Genomic DNA, 21513 nt, shown 5'->3' on the forward strand with positions numbered 1-21513 from the left:
TTTATGGAACTTTCATTGGCACATTCGCGACATTTTCCCGAATGAAATGGTACCAAACGTGATACTATTCAGAGGCGAAATGATTGTCGGTTCTACTACGATTAAACTGTACTTTTTTTAACACGTATAATCCTGCAGATTGTAACTTTTGAACCCTATAAAGGAAGTTCAACATTTTTGGTCCTGTAAGGCGAAGTTAGCCTTCAACTCTGATAACAAATTTTGCTGATCATCAATAGACTGCGGAAGTTTATGCCAAATAAAAATCGTTTGCGTCAACTGCAAGAAACAGAAGCAAAATCAAAATTTCTTGCTTCATTGATTTTAATAAGCAGTAACTGATACATTGGTGTATAACTCTGATAACAAATTTTGCTGATCATCAATAGACTGCGAAAATTTATGCCAAATAAAAATCGTTTGCGTCAACTGCAAGAAACAGAAGCAAAATTACAATTTCTTGCTTTAGTGAGTTTAATAAGCAGTAACTGATCCATTGGTATACAACTGTGATAAAAAATTTTGTTGATCATCAATAGACTGCGGAAGTTCATGCAAACTAAAAATCGTTTGCGACAATTGCAAGAAACAGTAGCAAAATCATTTTAATAAGCAGGAACTGATCCATTGGTAATCTTAAATTCTTTCAATCTGTCTACAGCATTAAATTGTACCTACCCATTCTTGTCACAAATGCATAAAATCCGCAGTCTAATCATCAACGATCAAGATTTGCTGCAAGTTACCGCTCGAAAGGCAAAAATTTCCTGTGAAATTTAATCGCTACCAATTCCCCGGCACGACACTATTTTCTAATCCTGTCGATCCCTCAGCCGAATCCCACGGTGAAATTAATTTCGTCATTTTTCCCACGAATCAAATTCAATCAATCCCAGCTGCGAGTATCCACCGCCGCAGCATGATTCCATCCCGTTTTCCATTTCGACCGAATCCACTTTTTTCCGCTCGATGGATGCGGGGTGAGAGAGAGAGAGAGAGAGAGAAACCAAGAGAGTAAGTGAGAGAAAGAGACGAAGGGGAACAATTGAGCACGTTTATCCCAGGGCCCGCGTTTAATCGTTATTTTCAATCGGCTGAAAATCGAGGGGCTGTTTAGGCTCGCCTACGCGGAACGGGTAACGGCGGAGTGGCCGTAAGCATTCGACACGCATCGATATTGCCTCTCGATGTCGTTCGATAAAAACCTCGATCGCGATACCGTCGAGCCGCGTATCCGGCGATGTCGTTACATCCTTCGAGTTAGAAACACGAAATTGCAGGACGATGGAAATTATGAAGGACCACGCGGTACTTCAGCCTCCATATCGGTTTCCGATTTTTCGATTACGTCACGCAGTGCTCTACATGCTGAACGTCTCCCGAAATAGCCTAGCCGACTTTCAAGGAACATGCATTAAGTAGTATTACCGAATCATAAGTCAGATAACTGTTGACGAACGATTTCTACGTTTAATTGAAAATTGGTGAACGCATCAGTGAGTGACCTGGTTAGAGTAAGATTACTTGGACTTTTGTAAAAGTTAGAACAATTTTTATCCCATTGAAAATTTTTTCATGTTTTCCAGTTTCATGTGTCTTCAATCTCTTGTATGGTAAAAATGCAATCCTTGAAACGAGTCTAAACCAATACTGTTGTCTCATTTTATTTACCGAAGCCGTCACAGTAAGCGTCGACCATTTTTCAAGAATAGGCAATTTAGTTAGGTGTAATCAGGCTCATTTGTTATGATCTCAAAGATTCACGAGCCGCGAAGCGTTTTGCTGGAAGTTCAAACTTTACTAGCCACTTCGTTCGACCGTCTAAAGTTACGTTTCTTGTTTATTACACCGTGAGGTGGAGGGCATAAAATCTTCGCGTTTATGCAGTCCATTTGCGTCACTTTGTGCTGCAGTTAGCGAAACACCTTGTAGAGCGGTTGTTTCGCGGGAAATTCATTGTCCGGCCCATAGTTCGAGGTTCCTCAGTTAATTTATACGTGTCGGCGGTTCTTCGTTTGCATCCGGATCGACGTTCCCGATCGGCATCGGGTACTATTTCCGGTACGGGTGCGCGGCGGGAAATTTCGATTCGTCTGAAAGTGTGTTGTTGTCGCGTAACCGTTCGTGCCCGACTTTCGCACGCGAGGGAATTCCCATTCGCGACCAAACAATTTACAAAACAACGGGCCGACAATGCTCGGGACAGCTACACGGAGCCGTAACGCGGACGGACATAAATTAAACTATCAGATTAAACCGTGGGGCGCGAACGGTGTTTTTCCGTCCGTTAGTTACGCACTAGCAATTATATTAACGGTGCGTTTCAATTAAGCTAATATGCGCTCTGGACAACGCGGGATTCGTCCGTCGGGAGTTACTCGTGTTTTGCAATACAACCTACGAAAATATCCTCCCGTCGAATACGATTAAATCGGCTGCGATACGGGAATTCAAACAACATCTGACGTTCACAACGATTCCATTGCAATTCACAATCTTCACCTGAGGAAACCAGAAATTTTGAACTCTTTCAGATATAATCCTGTCGATCTCGACGAGAAAATGCTGAAGATCCAAGTTTTAATCTTAGACATCCACTGGTTCAAAAGTTATGAGTGTTTAAAGCCTAAACTTGTTCCCATCTGTATTTTCATTAAGAAACAGATAACTCGACAGCGGATCTTTATGCAAAATAAAAAGTGTCTACCTGAATTGCAACAAACTGGAGTGAAACAGAAAATGATTTTCATTCTTAACCCTCGTACGCTCTTCAAAAATAGTTGCATGAAAGAGACTGGGATAATAAATTCACCCATTTTTCTTCTACACGATAACATCACATTTAAAAGAATTGCATCTCACAACATAGACATAAAGCGATCACTAATTACACAGTATGTGAAATAAGTAAATGGGTGAATTTTTACCCTGAGGAACGTATAAGGGTTAATATGTTTGAATTCTTCTAGTTTTCGTACTGTTCTAATTTGTTGAACTACTCATTTGGTTTCGTTTGGCCTCGCGGTTTGGTCGCTCTCGTGTTGTGATTACTTCTCAATGAAGTTCGGCGTGTATGCAAAGAATCGGATTTACATCCGCATTGTTGCAGGACTCGGAATTGCTTCCCTCGCTGGGAAAGCCGTTCGCCGGATTATTCGATTCGCAGTTGTCACCGAAGTAGGAACCTTAATGTAATGTACTTCGACCGGTACTCACCCATGAGCAATTTAGATGTTCGGCAACTTGCTGAGCGTAATTTGCGGCTCCTCTCACCAGAGCCCACGGAGAAAGCGCGCTGCCAGACATCAACACACTGCGATGGAACAGCAGCCCTGAAATGGTTAAAGAGTTCATAGGATTCGACAGATTCGACGAGATATATGTGCAGTGCTGGATTAAGCCTCTATCTATGCAAAATTTACTGAGAAAACATTTTTAATATTTTTCATTTTACTTGCAGATGAGAAGACACGATTTCACTCGATAATGATAGAAATTCAAAGGACTGTAGAAACGTCAGACAATTTTTCTTGGGAATGAATGCACCGTGGATTAGAAGGTTGAAGCTTCCCCTTCCTGGCGATATCTTGAAAATTGTCCTACGATTTTTTTTGGGCAGTTTTGTTGAATTTTGGATGAGAATATACTAGGGCTGTTACTTTTCCGAAGCTTGGACTTTTCCGAAGCTTCGACTTTCCCGAAGCTTTTTTACTCCTCCAATAATTTATTACAATTTTGAAGCTTTGATAATTCGATTCAAAATCTTCGACCGTCGAAGGAAAGTAACAGCCCTAGAACAAGCCCATCCTTTCGTAAAGCGTCGTTATGAAGAAGCTTCCAACATCACAGGCACTGCGATATAAAAATCGTTCGTATCACGAATGGTGATTGGAACAGCGAGAATACAATAGTTAAATGGTGGAGCGGGGGGGGGGGGCAAGTGGTAGTAGTCAGCGAATGCGTGGGCTTTTAGGGATTTACGAGGTTATCATTGATCCAGGTTAATTGGTATACAGGCCAAAGTGTGTCGTACTCTTAGGTGACGGATGTTGCAGTACGCCATCTTGCCTGCTACCAGCAGGACATATGCATATTAATGGGTGAGCTGACAGGTTAATTTTCCCATGACTGGATATCGAGCAACCAGGCCGCACAACAGCGCCACGGCACGCATTGCCTGGACAGAATCTTCAGTCGCCTGGACAAATGAAGTCTGTCGGAAACGTTTTTCCACTCGTTCGTCATGGAAACGCTAATAATTGGACTGTTCCGTTCAATTGAATCGGACTCATTGACCCCTCGATAACTGGCGGCGCAAGGGAGGAAAAAAATGAAATAAAAGGAAATCGAAAGTAATCGATAGCTCGGTGCGCTACGGCCGTGTTGTAATTAATTTCTCCGTTTAATAGTTGTCGAAGACGTGTCGCTATGTTATCGTAAGAGACGCGGGATATTGCAGAAACGTTTGCGTTAGTTTCAGAGTGGGGAATGAGGTTGGAGGGGAGGGGGAACCGTCAGTCAGCATCCGTCCGTTGAGTGACAGGCACTGGGACAGCAAAGGGGCGTCATCTAAACTGCTGGTACGTGGACATTGATGGCGACTGGAGCTAATGGCTCGACGCATCTTGCCTCGCGATAAGTATCATGTTCCCGCAAGATTCTCCGCTACGTATCGACAGGCATCATCGTCGCGTATTCCCCAGCAATAATCGTGACTTCAGCGAGGTCAGCTTTATCGAAATCGGTCGATCCACCAGCCGGTTGGATCGTCGCTTCTCCACGAAATTTACGTGGTCTGTCCGGAAAGTATCCGGCTTTTGCTTATATCTTCGTTCCTGCCTTGGGCTATGGCGGATAGCGCATGTTTATTATTATTATGCAGCAAATCTCTGCATGCCGTCATTTGAAAACGATACGCAATTCTGTATGCATCCAGTCAGGTGAGCGTCGCGTTTTCCAGTTTTTGTAGACAAATTTTAAGAGAAATTGGAATTAAATAAAATCTTAGTTTTAATGGGAACAGCCTGTGTAGATCCAAAATAAATAGAAATTGCACAAAATTTTATATTCTAGCCCTTCTCGAACATTTTCATAAGCCATAAATGCATAAAGATCCGCAGTCTAATAATGACCGAACGTATGAAACAACGGATATGCGTTAAATTTTGCCAGAAATTTGGGCATTCTTGTTCGTGAACCATTGGTATGATGAAAAACCTCTCAAAGTAAAAAGATTTGCGGACGTAGAAGCAATAATACGACGAGGCAGCTGTTCGTTATCCCTAAAGATGATTTCAAGGAGTGTTACCGTAAGTGGGAGGATCGCTGGAAAAAAGTTGTGGCTTCTACCGAACAATACTTTGAAGGGGACACCATTGATATCAACCAGGAATGATATTTCCACCCGTTACAGTACAAGGTCGGATACTTTCCGAACAAACCAAGTATATTCTGGAGGAACGACACTTTATCCCCGTCTACGGCAATTCCTGAATCGCAACGAAAGGCTGGTCCCTTGAGGGACCCTCTTATCACTCCTGCTTCCGTTCATCAAACGAGGGAATATTCGCGCGGCAAAATCTCCTCGGAGGCGAGTCGTTCGCCGTCCAATATGAAGATTAACGACTCCCAAGTTCCCGATTAAACAGGCGACCAGGGAAAATGCCGGCCCCGCGACCGCTTTTGTCTCGACCCGCGAAAACAACGTTATCTCGATTCGCTAACGAAGCCATCCGAAACCGCGATAACCGCGGCCCCACCGAAAACCCCACGGATATCGCCGGTACCGTCGAACCCCGTTTCCACGGGAAATCCTTCGGAAATCCGTTCTCAAAATACACGTCGCCGCCATCGTCGTCGTCGACGCCGCTTTCACTCGGGTAATGATGTATCGTTGTGAACCATCGCGTTGGGATTACTCGGCCCCGACCAAGACAGAGCACTCGCCAATACCGAAGATTAACGACATTCCGTGATTTAACCTACACGGCTATACTGACGGCCCGGGATATCAAGTATTGGCCCGGATCAAGATTAGAAATATGCTCCACTTTTTCTATTATAAATATTCGAATGACGGGAGGGAGCTAAATATAAATTATTATTATTATTATTATATACGGACCGAGGTCCTTTTATACAAATGTATACAGTTTTTACAGTATAACTGATAAAAACAAAAAGAAGACATAACAAAAAAAAAGTCGACCTAAAATCTTAACCTAAGTCTTAACTAAAATTTACATAAGAATGGACCGCGCGAAACTGTACAAATACAGGTATGATTAACAAATAGTATTGCGCAATTTTGTTTTGAATGCCTGTAACGTGCCATTAAAAAAAGCGATATTGTTGTAAAATATATTAGAGCTAGCAATAATGCGATTTAATGGATTTATTACTCCATATGAGGATTTGGATTTCATTGTTTGAAATCCTGCTCTCGTTCTCAAAACACGTTCAGGTACGTAGAAATTGATTTGCCTCAGGAGTGCGGGACAATCTATATTATTATTAATCAAATTGAAGATAAAGCTCTGGTCGGAAACTGTTCTTCGATCGGATAATGTTTCAAGGTTGAGAGAGAGACTGTGTTTAATATTATAGAGTACTTATGATCAAAGAATGACATTGGGTTGTTTGTCTTATATGCACAAAACCTGAGGAATTTTATGCTGCACTCTCTCTAGCATGATTTCATATTTAACGCTTTTCGGAGACCATATAGTTGAAGCATATTCTAACTGGGGACGGACAAGGGTAATATATAGCAACCTAAGTGTATGGATTGAGTGAAAATCTGTGGAAAAACGAAGTATGAAACCGAGCATTCTTGAAGCGGAGTTGACAATGTGATAAAAATGGTTGGAAAAGTCTATGGTAGAGGAGAAGTGATTTCCTAAGTCGTTAACTTCTGTTATTGAGGAGAGAATACAGTCATTAAGACGGTAAGGATATATAAGAGGTACAGAATGACGGGAGGACCACATAATATGGCATTTTTTAATGTTAAGATCCATACCGTTCCTGTGACACCAGTCCCGGGACGAGATGATGCTAAATTCATATTTTTCACTGATAATTTGAATCCCGGGAAAATAATATTACTTTCCTAGTTTTTCAGTGAATTATTCTATTTTAAATTGCATTCATTTTTGCCACGGATCCATAAAATCCGCAGACCATTACCAATTCTCAATTAATTTGTTCAATAGAAAAACAATTAGTGATGCGAGAATTGTATCGAATTATAGCATAGCAATTTTTAGCCTCCGGATGCATTTACAATGATTCCACCCTACTAATGGAAACGAGTACTCTCCACCAAATATTTTTTCAACATTTTCAGCAAAATGTGATGGGCGGAATGCATTCCAAAAATATTCGAATGACAAATACGTGATCAATAAATTCCAGAAGGGAGCTGAATATAAATTCACATTTTTCGCTAATCATTTGAATCCCGTGAAAATAATATTACCTGTACGGTCTTCGAATATTTTCACTGGTTTAAATCGCCCGTGCTCATTTTTGTCGCAAATGCATAAAATATCATTGCGACAATATTTCAGGATGCACGTTCTGCAAACGTCAATCGTTCTGTAGAATCAACGGTTTGCTGGTCTTCATAAAGTGGAAAGACGTGTCGAAAAATAGAGACAGGCGAAATTGGTCGCCAAACGGACACTCTGAATATTTAAGAAAACAGTCAGCGTTCCACACGGGCACACGATTCCGTGATTTTTCGATTCGCTCGCTTCGTCGATTTGTAACCGGGCAAAAGTAGATGCTGTTGGCAGAGGTTAGACCGGCGCGGTTACAAATATCCGTGACCATTTAGAATCCTGTTCTTAAACTGCGACGTATGCCACTTCCATGCCAACCAGCCGAATGAATTTCCCTCACCGCGAAGAAACCCGTCGCTCTATGAGCTCCCCGTTGGCCGGGCCACTTGATTTTTCCGCGATACTGACCCACGTAACCGCGCCCCTCTACCAACTGGCTGCACTTTACTCCGCCGGAAATTTATTTCGACTTTACCGTTTGTCTTTGCCCAGACAGGTAGATCCAACGAGCAATTGATCTTCCTGCATAGGATCTACTTCCCCCGTGCTTTTTCCGAAGTGCATTCTCTCGAGTGAGATGCACCTGGTTTTCGAAGCGAACGAATTTCTTATTCAAAAATCGCGTTGCACAATTGTGCACTACGAATATTGTAAATTTTATTTGGAAACTGATAAAATTAAAGATCGGGTTTGCTGAAAAATGATGTGAAATGTGAAAGATATAAATATTTTTAAAAAATATTAGATAAAAAAGAGAAAAAATTAGGCTCTTTACTTTACCGGACTCAAAAAATTTGTGCCTTTCTCCTACGAATTATTATGTATTTAGTATGTAATCCAGTAGATTTGTACCCGGGGCGGCTGCAGATCGAAGTTCCGATCCTGTAGGATTAATGGTTCAGGAGCTATGCTTGCTTAAAGTTGAGCATTTTTGACAGATAAGGGCGTCGCCATATTGGTTTGTAGTGACGGTTGCGCGCCGTTTACTGAGCTGGTTGGGGGGGGAGGCGGCAAGGACCAGCGGTACTGCTTGGTAAGCGGCTCGCGACCGTCACTACAAACCAATATGGCGGCGCCCTTACCTGCCAAAAACAATGCAGATTGCTCAACTTTAAGCAAGCATAACTCCTGAACCATTGATCCTACAGGATCGAAACTTCAAATCTACTGGATTACGTACCAAATACATCATAATTTACAGGAGAAAGGCACAAATTTTGAGTGCGGTAAAGTAAAGTTTACCCAAAACTTATTATAGTCTCTCACCATTCTTTCCTACAATTTCTTAAATTTTCAAAATTAGAAAATAATAATTAAAATTTAGAAAATATAGAATATTGTGGTCAGATTTAATTTACATGTTCTCTAGATTAAGAACAAATTAGTAAGTGCTATTTTTATTTCATAACATAGGTACTTTTTGCATGTCAAAGATTGTTATTAACAACCCACGTACGAAACCTCAGCAGCTGGATAAATGCTGCCGGGATTTGTTGATTCAGATAAATGCACAAGATCTTTCGGGAACAATAATGCACGTCAACGGGAACAGCGGGCATTACGTTCGTAACTTAAAAAATTAATTTCCGCGTTCCGAGATCTTTTAATTAGCGCCATTACTTTTTCACGTTTGCTGTATTGTGGCGCACCTAACGCGTCGCCTACTAAATAGGAAATTCACACGTTCTCTTTTGTGTGTATTGTTAGCGTGCGCGCGACATAGATGCACAGAAAAGGAAGCCGTAACATTTCATAACTACCTTCCATGTCATACATTATCTTGATAACCTACATGACACAGAGAAATGCGAGGGAGCACGGGCCACGAGCGACATAATGTGTACTATTATTACGCGTACTTCAAATTCTCGGTCTTCTTTCGAAATGACATGTCTAAATGGAAATGAGAAATAAAAAAATGCGAACGCCTGAACTTGCGGAGTTACGTCGCGTCGAGTCGTGAATTTTCAGCGGAGCGTGTCAACGGGCCAATATTTTAAGGGCAACACTGCACGCAGCTAATACGGCGTAATTCTAAGTGGTACTAGCGATGCATTAGTCAGACATCGACAACGCAGCACGTTTTCACTCTTCTTCTATTTCTTATTTTTCTCAAATACTCAAAATTAGACTGTCAATTTTCGCGCATTTGTAACTCTCAAATGTTAAAATTCTAAAGATTTCAAAAATCTCTTACATTTAATTTACTAGTTATAATATCTCATTCTTAACTCACAATTTTGCACCAGAACAAAATCCTGGCATTTTCAATCTCCAATTTTTATACACAAATTTTTAGAATGTCGAGTGAAATAGAATCCTTTATTTAATGGGAACAACCTTCGTAGATCTGAAACAAATATAAATCGTACTGAATTCTATCGAATTTTATATTCTTGCAATTTTTGAGCCATAAATATTACTTTTGTTGATATTCAATATCAAAGGTTCAAGAAATCAAGAATAAAACAACTAATAAGTTAAATGTAATACAATATTAGTAAAATAAATTGAAAGTCATGTTCATCTTGAAATCTGTGGGACCTCAATAAATACACAGATAAATATTAATAGACAGCGGATCTTTATACAAAATAAAAAATTTCTGTCTGAATTGCAACAAACTGGAGCGAAGTAGAAATTTATTTTCTTTCTTAATATGTTTAATAGGCAGAAAATAACATAACAGTATTTTTAAAATCTAATATTTTTACTGTTTTAGACTACACCTACTTATTTTCACCATAAATGCATAAAATCCGCTGTCTAAATATTAAAAAAGCAGAACGGTTTCACGGGTTCAATTTAGCTGGTGCCAGTATAAAGAACCACTTATTTGCGAACAGCACGTGTTAAATTGCACGACATACATCGAAAGTAAGTTTCAATATTAGGAAATAGTTTCTGCGGCGCGTGAAGTATTAATTTCGACGCGGGTCTGACTAATGGTTGACCCAGACAGGCTGGCTGCAGCGGCGACTCGATTTCCCGGGGTCTTTAATCTCTCCAATCAGAACGGCTCTGGTGAATCGCATTTGAGAATTCGTCTGAGCTTAATCGTCGGCGTCGAAAGACAGAATCGGAAGGTGGACAAAGTCTGAGCGGAAGGGAAACAAAATTCTTCTGTTATTCGACTGGATAGGCGTGTACGGTGATCAGGGATAACGGAGAGAGAGAAAGAGAGATGGGCAAGGGAGTCGGAGTTAGGGATGGTAGATAACCAGAGAGTACGAAGAAAAAGAGAAAGAGGACAGGGGTACAAAACAGCATCGAGTTAACGACGCGGACAGAAGAAAGGCGATTGTTGGAAAAAGTTGGAGGCTCTATCGGCAGACGCCTGCGGGCACTTTTAAACAGGAAAAGGCGAGAGGACGGAGGATGTGAAGGAAACGACGGATCGATATTGCTCTATAACGTTCGGCTGCCCATTACCGTACTGCGGAATGACGTACAGCCAGAGATGGGCAAAAATGTATCTAAAATTTTCAAATAAAAGATAAATGAAAGTTATCTTTTATCTGTAGTTATTTTCCTGAAATACATATTCGACACAGTGTATCTGTAAGATACTCTCCAAAAAATTTCATTTGACATCTGTAGGTTATCTGAGCTCGAAGTAACTGCGTATGCGTATTCAACGCCTCTAGCGGCGAGAAGTTATTCAAGAGGCACTATCCGTAAGATACAGCGTGAGAATTTTCAGTGTATCTTTCACAGTTATCTGAGAGTCGAAGCAGCGCCACCGTGTATCTTGCGGTTGTATCCGTCAGATTTTGGCTATTGGAAATGTATCTGTGAGATTTCAATGGGACGATTTCATCTTAACCTTCAGATGTATTTGAAGCTCGACGTAGCAAGATACTTTATTCAATTTTTTTATTCGTGACGAGTATTTCTCAGAGATGAAATCACATGTATCTTTAATCGTAATTTGTATTTGATTTCAAATACATCTTGATGCGACGTTGCCAAATCGTAACACTAAATGTACAAATGATCGGTTTAAAAACTGTGGAGCTCATAGAACAAGGGGAGCTTGTAGGCTCCTAAAATTTCTTATTTTTGAAGGTTAAACGTTACCACGGTTATGTACGAAATATTGTAAAAGTTGTGAAGTATTGTCAATATTTAATTTTGTACCTCACACCATATAGATGCATTTAACTAAATACATACAAGTCATAAGTAAGGGAAGGAATTGGTAAAAGAAAGAAATAATATGTTATTAATAAAGTAATTCAGTTTATATTTGTCAGTAATTTTTAAAACAATTTTTGCTCGTTAAATAACACGATAATTGTAGATTCTATTATAATTTTTGCAGGGTGTATAAATTATCTCTATTTATTTTTATTAATAATTTTTATTCGTTTGAATACATAAATTTTACATTTGTGCATAAATTTATACAATTTATACTAAATTATTAATAATTTAATAAATAACGCAAGGAGTTGTTAAAAGAAAGGAATAATATGTTATTAATGATATGTTTTTATTATAATTTGTGCAGGGTGTATAAATCATTTCTACTTATTTGTGTTAATAATTTGAAACTGTTTTGTTTTTTTCCATGGTCCTCCGCTAATGTAAGTCACATCTGTATGGAAATACTATTTTCTTTCTGATGAACTGATGTTTTGGATATCTTCGCTGCATCTAAAAATTAGAATTTCTTGGTGAAAAGCATTGTCCAATAAACGGGAAGATTTTTAGCATGAATATATTAGGTTGGAGGGAAAGCTATGTCGTATTTTAAATAAACAGGTAATTTTGCTTGTAAATCAAAACACATGTTAACTAGCGAGTCATGGGAAAACAGGAATTGACAGGTTATCTGAGAAATGACAACATATTGTAACAAATAATGAAAATTATATAATTGAATAATATTAAACATGTATTTTTATAAATTGAATCAAATGTTTTCTTTAACGCTAAACCTACCGAGCCTCAAAAGTAACTGGTACACACATGTTCCCTTATAAAAATGATAAGATTGATTTTATTTAGACTTTGTATGGCTCCTATTGTAAAATGTGCACTACTACAGATATCTATACAATTGTTTCTTATGAAATCAGTATTATTAACTTTCTAATTGTAAAATAAAAAATCTGGAACTGGTCATCTTGACCGCTGTTGGTAGGATTAGTGTTAAAGTTAAAATACGTTAGAATTTTCTCTCCAACCTAATAATATTTTTTAATTTTCCTTTTGTCAGTAATGTTTCAATGTCTGAGAAAATAAATATAAAATAAAAACTTACCTGAAATGACAGTGACAAGTTTCACCAACACAATACCAAGTCATCGGAAATCAGGAATTGACAGGTTACCTGAAAATGTCAACATATTGTTACAAATAATGGAAATTATATATCATATCAATAAAATAAAAACTTACCTGTGACAGTGACAAATTTCACCAACACAATCGCGTGACAGGTGGCTGAAGTTACCGAATCACTTACACACGCTTTTTATTAATTGGAATACTCTATTACAAACACGTGCACAAGCATGTGCTAAACTAACTTCACTACACGTAAACTGACGTAAACCCACGGCGATGCAACGCGACGGTCGCTCACCTGTCGCGTAAGCTTATTTGTACGGTCCCCGATATATACATAAATTAATATATTGTTATAAATATATATATATATATCTACATATATATATATATATAAGTATGTACAAAATAAAAAAATATAAATATTTATATATATTTTTTTAATAAAAATTTATTTGTTTAAACAATTGCTTAAATAATAAACAGTTATTTGTTTAAACATCTGTTTAAATAATAAAATGTATTTGTTTAAACAATCGTCCAAATAATGAAAATCTATTTGTTTAAACATGTGTTTAAATAATAAAAATTTGTTTGATCAAACAATCGTTTAAATAATACAAATGTACTTGTTTAAACAATCGTCCAAATAATGAAACTCTATTTGTTTAAACATGTGTTTAAATAATAAAAATTTGTTTGATTAAACAATCGTTTAAATAATACAAATGTACTTGTTTAAACAATCGTCCAAATAATGAAACTCTATTTGTTTAAACATGTGTTTAAATAATAAAAATTGTTTGTTTAACCAATCGTTTAAATAATACAAATGTATTTGTTTAAACAAGTGTTATAGTCCTTATTAGAGTATCCGAATATGGAATAATAATGAAAGTCACTGTAAATGTAAATACGTTCCTCGTATTACATTGCATATGTATTACGACGTGGCAATGTCGCATCAAGATCTCAGTGTATTTGAAATCAAATAAAGATATCAAATAAAGATACATGTGATTTTCATCTCTTCCAGTTACTCGTCACAAATACAAGCGTCAAATAAATCGTCTGGCTAAATCCAGCTTCAAATAACGAATACAAGATGACGGATAAATCTCGCGCGACATCTGGGGATTCAAATAATCCATATGATTACGAATCTATTTCTTCAAATAAAATCTGACGGATAACTCTGCAAGCAAGTTAACGACAGATACAACCGTAAGATACATCGTGGCGCTGTATTCGACTCTCAAATACAAGTCGAAGATAACCAGAAAATCGTCGGAGAGACAGATGAATAAACTCTCCAAACCGCAGCGCTCGACAGATGAAGTTACAGATACATTGTGGCGCTGCAATCGACTTCGAATACAAGGCGAAAGATACAGGTTATTTGTATCTAGAACGTATTTGAATAATTTTGTATTTAGATACTGCCCATCTCTGCGTACAGCTGCCAGCGCAGCACCAGACACACTCTGTATACGTACTCTGCGCATATATATATGCGTGTACACGTAGTCGCGCGTACTTCAAGCGTGTGCGACGCACGAAACGCCGCATGCAGCCGCCGCAGCCGCCTCGTGTTCTTCCATCGATTGCCGCGACCTAGCCTCTTTAAGGACGTTAATGAATCGTCGTCTCTAATCATCGGACACCGACCCCGCGTTCATTTACGCGGCGCACGTAAAATTGCTCGAAAGCTGGTAAACGCGCGAGATACCTAAAAATAATTAATCGTCGAGGACTCTTCGTCCATATTATGAATTACACGTCATTCAGAAAGTTCGTAGCCAAACAATGAAATGACATGAAATAATGAGTCAAAATATAGTTATTCTTCAGTATATTCTCCCTTAAGCTCAATACATTTTTTCCGGCGATTTTCTAATTCATTTACTCCATATCTGAAACGATTTTCCTCGAGACCCCTAAAATACTCATCTACGGCTGCTATAACTTCTTCATTTGATGAAAAACGCCTGGCACGTAGGAATTTTTTGAGGTTCGGGAACAAATGGAAGTCGGAGGGGGCAAGGTCTAGTGAATATGCTGGATGCTCGAACAATTCATAGCGTAACTCCTTCAATTTGGCCATTGCAAGAACACCTTTGTGAGCCGGTGCATTGTCCTGGTGAAAAATGCCTTTTTCCTTCGCTAAGCCAGGTCTTTTCTCCCGAATTTGTGCATCCAGTTTATCCAAAAGGCTTGAGTAATACTCTCCTGTTTTTGTTTTCCTGATTTTAAGGAAATCAATTAACAAAATTCCTTTTGCATCCCAAAGAACGGATGCCATGACATTCTTTGTCGATTTCGACCACTTTGGCTGCCTTGGAGCTGGACAACCGGGCTCAGTCAACTCTGCGGTTTGTTGTCGCGATGCAGGATCGTAGTGGTTAACCCAAGTCTCATCCATGGTTAGAAATCGACGCACAAAGTCAGTTTTATTTTTTTGCAAACGATCCAAATGATGTGGAGAACGTTTCACGCGAATGCGTTTTTGATCCGAATTTAACGAATGCGGCAACCATCTTGTCAATAGCTTTCTCATACCCAATTCATTAGTTAAGATCTCGTGAACTGATCCAGTTGAGATGCCTGTGGCCTCAGCTAAATCAACCACAGTTAATCGGCGATCTTCCAAAACCAAATCATGGATATGATGAATCATTTCTGAAGTGGTTGCAGTTCTTGGGCGTCCTGAACGTGGATCATCATTAATGTATGTACGACCATGTTTAAATAGAGCAACCCATTTTTTTACCATTGCATATGGAGGAGCACTGTCCCTTAACACATTCACCATATCATAAAAAATGTCCTTTCCGCTTAACCCTCTTTTATATAAATATTCAATGACTGCACGATTTTTCAAGTTTTCCATTTTTCTAATCAAAGGAAACACGCCTACTTTAATCAACTACCTGAAGTAGGCTATTCGACAGATCGATTTGGAATGTATGGTATGTTCACATCAAGGACGGATGTTTTTGCTGCTACCAATGTCATCTATGTGTCAGGCTACGAACTTTCTGCATGACCAGAAATACTTATTGGAAATGGGTGTTAATAAACGCGCGCTGGTACTTTTCAAATGAAACTATTCTTTGTTTCACGTTGCGGGAGCTCTTTACTATACGAGATCTTAGGGAAAGGAAACCAGGTTCCTCTCGTATCTCCAAACTGTTTAGGCCAGGCTCTTGAAACATAGTATTAGATGGGATACTTCGAAATCTCTGTTTAGAAACGATTCTGAGATCGTTCCGTCGGTACTTCGTAATCTCTGTTCATTAATACGATTCCGAGATCGTTGATTCATTTTTACAACAATAAGTTCATTGTGCTGGTAACTTATTGATGGGACACCCTGTAAACTTGCAAGTCTAATTACTCTAGACAGCGTACTTTTATGCAAAATAAAAATTCTGAAGAAGAAACTTCCTTCTCTGTCTAGCAACTTTAATAACTTAAAAACAAGTATTTTTAAACTCTTCCAATCTCCCTATTCACTCATGTTTTAAATAAATGTTTGCTAATGACTGTAAGTCGAAAGACGAGGTCGGTGACATAAACTGAACAGAGAACCGCTGTGCTCCGCAACAGTGCGATTAGGCTCTTTGCTCTCCGTGTTTCACGAGGCGAAGGAACAATCATAAAATTCGCGTATCAATTAAGTTGTGAGGGGGTTGGGGAAGGAAGAACGGAGGTGAGAAGGCAGGAAACTTGGAAGGGAAGACTCGCGAATTTGTCAGGCAATAACGATCGACCTCTCGGTGGATTTCCGGCGACTTTGCCGGATATTTGGGTGATGCTGAGGAATCACCTCGATCCCGAGGCGTCGCGCCGGTGTGATTCGACATCGGTACCAATTCGTCTGGCGAACTCGGCCCGTTCGAACTTTAAACCGTTCTCGTAGTGTCTGCTCTCCCCGAGGAGGAGGATCGGCCGAGTGCTCCCCGGTGAACGCGCGGATCCACCAAAAGAATCCCGCGGCTTAAAACTTCCTCCTCTCGAGCGACGTCGTCGGGCGACAAAGACGCGGATCAAATCGCTCCCTTAACGAGGTCATTCCGCGGCGCGCGGTTCTCTGACCGTGAGAGGGAATCTCCCGTCGTGAGACGATTTTCTTTCTTTCTTTCTTTCTTCTTTTCTTTCTTTCTTGGTCGAGTGCCGGCTCGAGAGGAGTGCACTCTCGCGCCACGGCAAACGAGCGTATTCAATAAAACATGAGCGCCACGGAATCGATGTTATCGGCCTAGTTTCGCCTCCCTCGATTAACCTTTCCCAAGGGAGATTGTGCTCGCTACGACCGACACCAGGTACTATCGATCGAACCGACGGAAATCGATGTATCACGGATCGAACGATCTACTCGCGGCTCCCAAGGATACTGCGAATATCGATATCCGCCGTGGATCGGGTCTTCGGGGTAATGGAATCTAGGGGTTGACGGGGTGTAACGAGAAATAGTAATTTTTCTGAATTTTTTTTTCGAACCGGCTACTGGTGATAGGAAAACTTGCGGATCTTTATGCAAATCCGAATTTTCATGGCTTATTTTGTAGAAACCCGAACGAGGGACAAATATGACATTTTTTGGATTTTTCTCGAGAAGGCTGTTGATGAGAAATATTTTCAGAAAATATTGAAAAAGGTATTAGATATAAACTAAACCGATTTACTATTTTTGTGTTCTGAAACTTTGGATAATAATTGATTAAGGATGCAACGACGCATTGAAGGGAAATTATGATCTACATAAAACTGCGGTGGAAATATTGTTACTTTTTCCAGAAATAATATTAGGCATAAACTAAATGATTTACTATTTTTACACACTCTGAAACCATTCACTCCTTTCTGTCTGTATTGTGAAACTTTGGATAAGAATTGACTAGGAAGGGAAATTACATACAAAACAGGTGAATCAGCATAAAAGTATGATCTACGTAACACCGTGGCGGAAATTGATCCGAGCCGGAAAACGGATTTCACGAACGAACGACAGGGTTGCAAGCCTCTCGCGGGAACACAGTTTGCGAGCCCCTGGATTAGATTATACTCAATATCTCTGGGCAACAGTTAAACAATTAATTCCAGGGATCGATGCCGCGAGTCCCCGTCGAAACGTCGCATAAATTCAGCGTAGTTAATCTCGCCCACCCACCGGTGGCCCATGAAATTTATCAAGAGCCCTTGCCGGAACTTACATTCACGGAAGTATCCGTGGCATTCGGTTGCAATTACTAAAATGCCTCGGCGTGACGTTAACGTTGCCCGAGCGACCGTTCGAAATCACATCCTCCGCCCACGCCATCCCCGTGACGCGCTAGCCACCCTCTCTGTCGCGTCCCGTCCTTTAACCGGTCGTTCTCTGATGGGATCTAATCCGTCGAATTTAATCTACGGGGCTCGCCGGATCCGAATGGATAATGCCCGCGGTTAGGAACTCTATCACGTGGCGTACCAAACAGAATCAGTATCAGCTGCGATCTACCAAAGGGAACTGAATACCGTCCGTTACGGAGCTCTGTCTCACCCACGCCTTCGCGACAAACTCACAGTGCCCGGAAAAATGATAAGACGTTTGATACGCTCGAATACAGTAAATCTTCTGTAAACGCGAAAAGGCTATACACGATAAACGCTAAAAATATCCCATCCACTGTAGTTATCTGATCTCAGCTCGGGTATATCGGTGTGAACCACTACTAATGCGATGCAGTCGTCGGCATAGTTCAAAGGCCCGTGCGTCCTCACAATGTAACACCAATATTAAATCTTTTTTATTATTACTTATTTTTTTATGAAACTTTCATCAATATATTTGTGGCATTTTTCTGATTAAAATAAGACCAAACACGATATAATTTCAACTGTATTTAGTGATTGACGATGAACGTTTCGGGCGTAAGGGAGGACAGCGTATGGCAAAGAAAGAGACGCGGAGAGTCGCAGTCGCTTCGACCGCTTTTGAAGCTCAAAAAGATAGTATACGATAAATGCAAACGAATCCCCCCAAGGCTTTTGCTTTTATAGAGGATTTGCTGTATTTCGTATCATTAATGGAAGAAACGTTTTACACACCGTATATACTGGATGCGTTCAGTGAACACACCAAATCTGAATCGCAAGAGATTCAGCAATAGGTAAAAATTGGCTTTCAGTTTCCCTTGAGAAAACGACATAACTTTTCGAACGTCCTAATCCCATACAAAGTTTTATGACATCTTGTTCTATGATCTCTTGCGATTTTTCAGGCGACTTAAGTATCCCATGCGCGTGGTATTTCTGTTCTTTATTGGCAAAAAATTGAGTTACATGACTTTTTGTAATCCGGTGGTACATTCTAACTTAAACAGCACACAACTGTTTCTTTGGTGCACTTATTTATAGAAGGTGGTGGAAATGTGTACATTGAAAATTTCCATATTTGATGCAATGCTAACAAAATGCTTGAATGGTTAGAAAAATGTAAGATGTCATCACAAAACAAGGTTAAGTAATAACTAGACTGCGGATCTTTATGCATTACGAAGAAATTGGTTGGGTGAAATATAAAACAGTAAAAGATTTCAAGAATTCAAGAATGTCGTATAATGTAACTTTTAATGTAACAAAGTCGTTAAGGGATTAAATCAATTTGTATGTTATTCCTGCTTTCCACAATCAACGCAGAACAATTTTATTTTGCATAAAGATCCGCAGTTTAGTAATAACAAATGGAAGCAACGCCTCCTCTACACGAAAAACGAAATTACCACTAGACTGCGGATCTGTGTGCAAATTCAAAAATGTTCGCGTTGATTTCAGGGCACAGGAGTCAAATAAATATTGTATTCTTCTTTCAATTATCCTACTAAGCTGAAAGTAATGTCTTGATGTCCACTGCTTCGAATTGTTCGTGTCCATTTTTGTTATAAAAGTATAAAATCATTTACATCTAGGTGGATCACCCGGTATAAATGCAAACCGGAAGAAATACGACTTGAACGTTCCGTGTCTACAGGGTGTCCCAATATTATCTTGCAGCCAGTTGATCAATCGGATGCGTGTACGCTTTCTCATTCAATCTGCTCACGTGCCGCCGCACGTTTTCCATATTTTTTAATTACTCGCCGCCAGTGCCAAGCGGGCTATAGGCCGACAGCTTATCGCGACTCGTTTTTTATGCCTCTTTCCCGTGATTTACGCGCGGCTGGAACGAGTATCGATGCAATCTTAACGCGCTCGATGTCCTGGGCACGCGGCGCCCTTACGAATAGCTCGACGAAATATGCTACAACGGTTCGTGGATTTTTTTTTTCAGCGTTCCACGATCGGAAAACTCCGGCCCGGGCGCAGATTGAGATCGAACGGTGACCGATAAACCGGCATACCATAAATAAATCGACGGAACTACTCAACTCTTCAATATTTGAACAATTTTCCGATACAAAATGAACGATTGGTTAATTAGATTCTTTAATGGATTTGCTAATGGGGATTCGCTAATGGATTTCTAGTTCGCGTTAATACGAAATGCCTCGTAGAACGGACGTCGCGAAAAATGAAAATATAGACGCGAAACTCTCGACGAACTTGGAGAAATGCAACGCTGTTTGAAAAATTAATATCGCGGTAAATTATATACGGTAGGACATGACTTTGTAATTAGCACGGAAATTGGATCGAATCAGTTTTTAATTGAAAATTTCATTGTGAGTGTTAGCGAAAAATTGAAACGGGGCGACGATAACAAAGCTTAGAAATACTTTTAACTTTTTACTAACGTTTAATCATAGTGTTCAATAGTAAGAAATTAAATTCTTTTGTTGGAAAGAGTTTAGAATTTTTTCGGGCCGAAACAAGCCAATTGTCGATAAGTTAACTCCCTATACAGAGTATCTGTGAAAGCTTTAGATATATGACTTTGAACTTACAAGAAACGGACAGAAGCTTCCCTGATAGGATTAATTGCTAATCACCCGTCGAAAATTCTTCCAGGCCGTCGATCCCTAATTAGTCATCAAGTGTTGAAGTCTGGGGACCTGTTGCGCCGATACAGCCAGTTTCCGGCTCCACGGAAAAAGTCGAAATTTTTGTGATCGATGCGATCGAACGGCGCGATTGTAACAATCAGTCACCAAAAATTGATTTAGATTGAAGCGCGATATTAAACGTAATCCCGCCCCTAACGATGCGGAACCGCGCGTAACAGTGGGTGGTTTCGGCAGACGCATTAAATTACGGTGGAATCAGCTGGCCAGCCCCTCCATCGACAGTTCGCAGCTGTAGTGAATTATCGTTCAGTCGGGTTAACGATAAGCTCGAACACTCTCGGACGGGTCCACTTTTGTTTCGCTTTTTTTCGTGGCTACCCTCCTACCCTTCGAGGATCGATCTGTCTTCGGGCACGTTGAAACACCCCCCGTAACAGTTTCCGCTCACGCGACTGTCGCGCGGAACAGTTGAGAAATGATTTTCATCGGGGGGGTTTGGTTATTAATTTCGTCCCGCGCGATACGCCGACACGAACTTCAAAGGAAATATATGCGCGTCGCGGGAAACCGGTTCGCGGCAAATCAGCCCCTGTTGAGGGATGGGGTGGCGAGATTGGGCGGAATAATTTAAATATTTTACACTTTAATGGAATCAAATAACTGCC

At 39.9% G+C, this 21513-nt stretch overlaps 1 protein-coding gene across 2 annotated transcripts in view; it reads right to left on the reverse strand.

Annotated features, from left to right (window-relative positions):
- The window catches only part of Nlg3 (Neuroligin 3), a 453040-nt gene that overhangs the window by 20993 nt on the left and 410534 nt on the right, over positions 1 to 21513 (reverse strand). For both annotated transcript variants that reach the window (XM_076432165.1, XM_076432164.1), the window contains one exon: positions 3217 to 3332. In XM_076432165.1, coding sequence (XP_076288280.1) covers positions 3217 to 3332 — 116 coding nt within the window. The remainder of the gene's footprint in view (positions 1 to 3216; positions 3333 to 21513) is intronic.

This window comes from Lasioglossum baleicum, chromosome 10, assembly GCF_051020765.1.
Source record: "Lasioglossum baleicum chromosome 10, iyLasBale1, whole genome shotgun sequence".
NCBI classification, from domain to species: Eukaryota; Metazoa; Arthropoda; class Insecta; order Hymenoptera; family Halictidae; genus Lasioglossum; species Lasioglossum baleicum.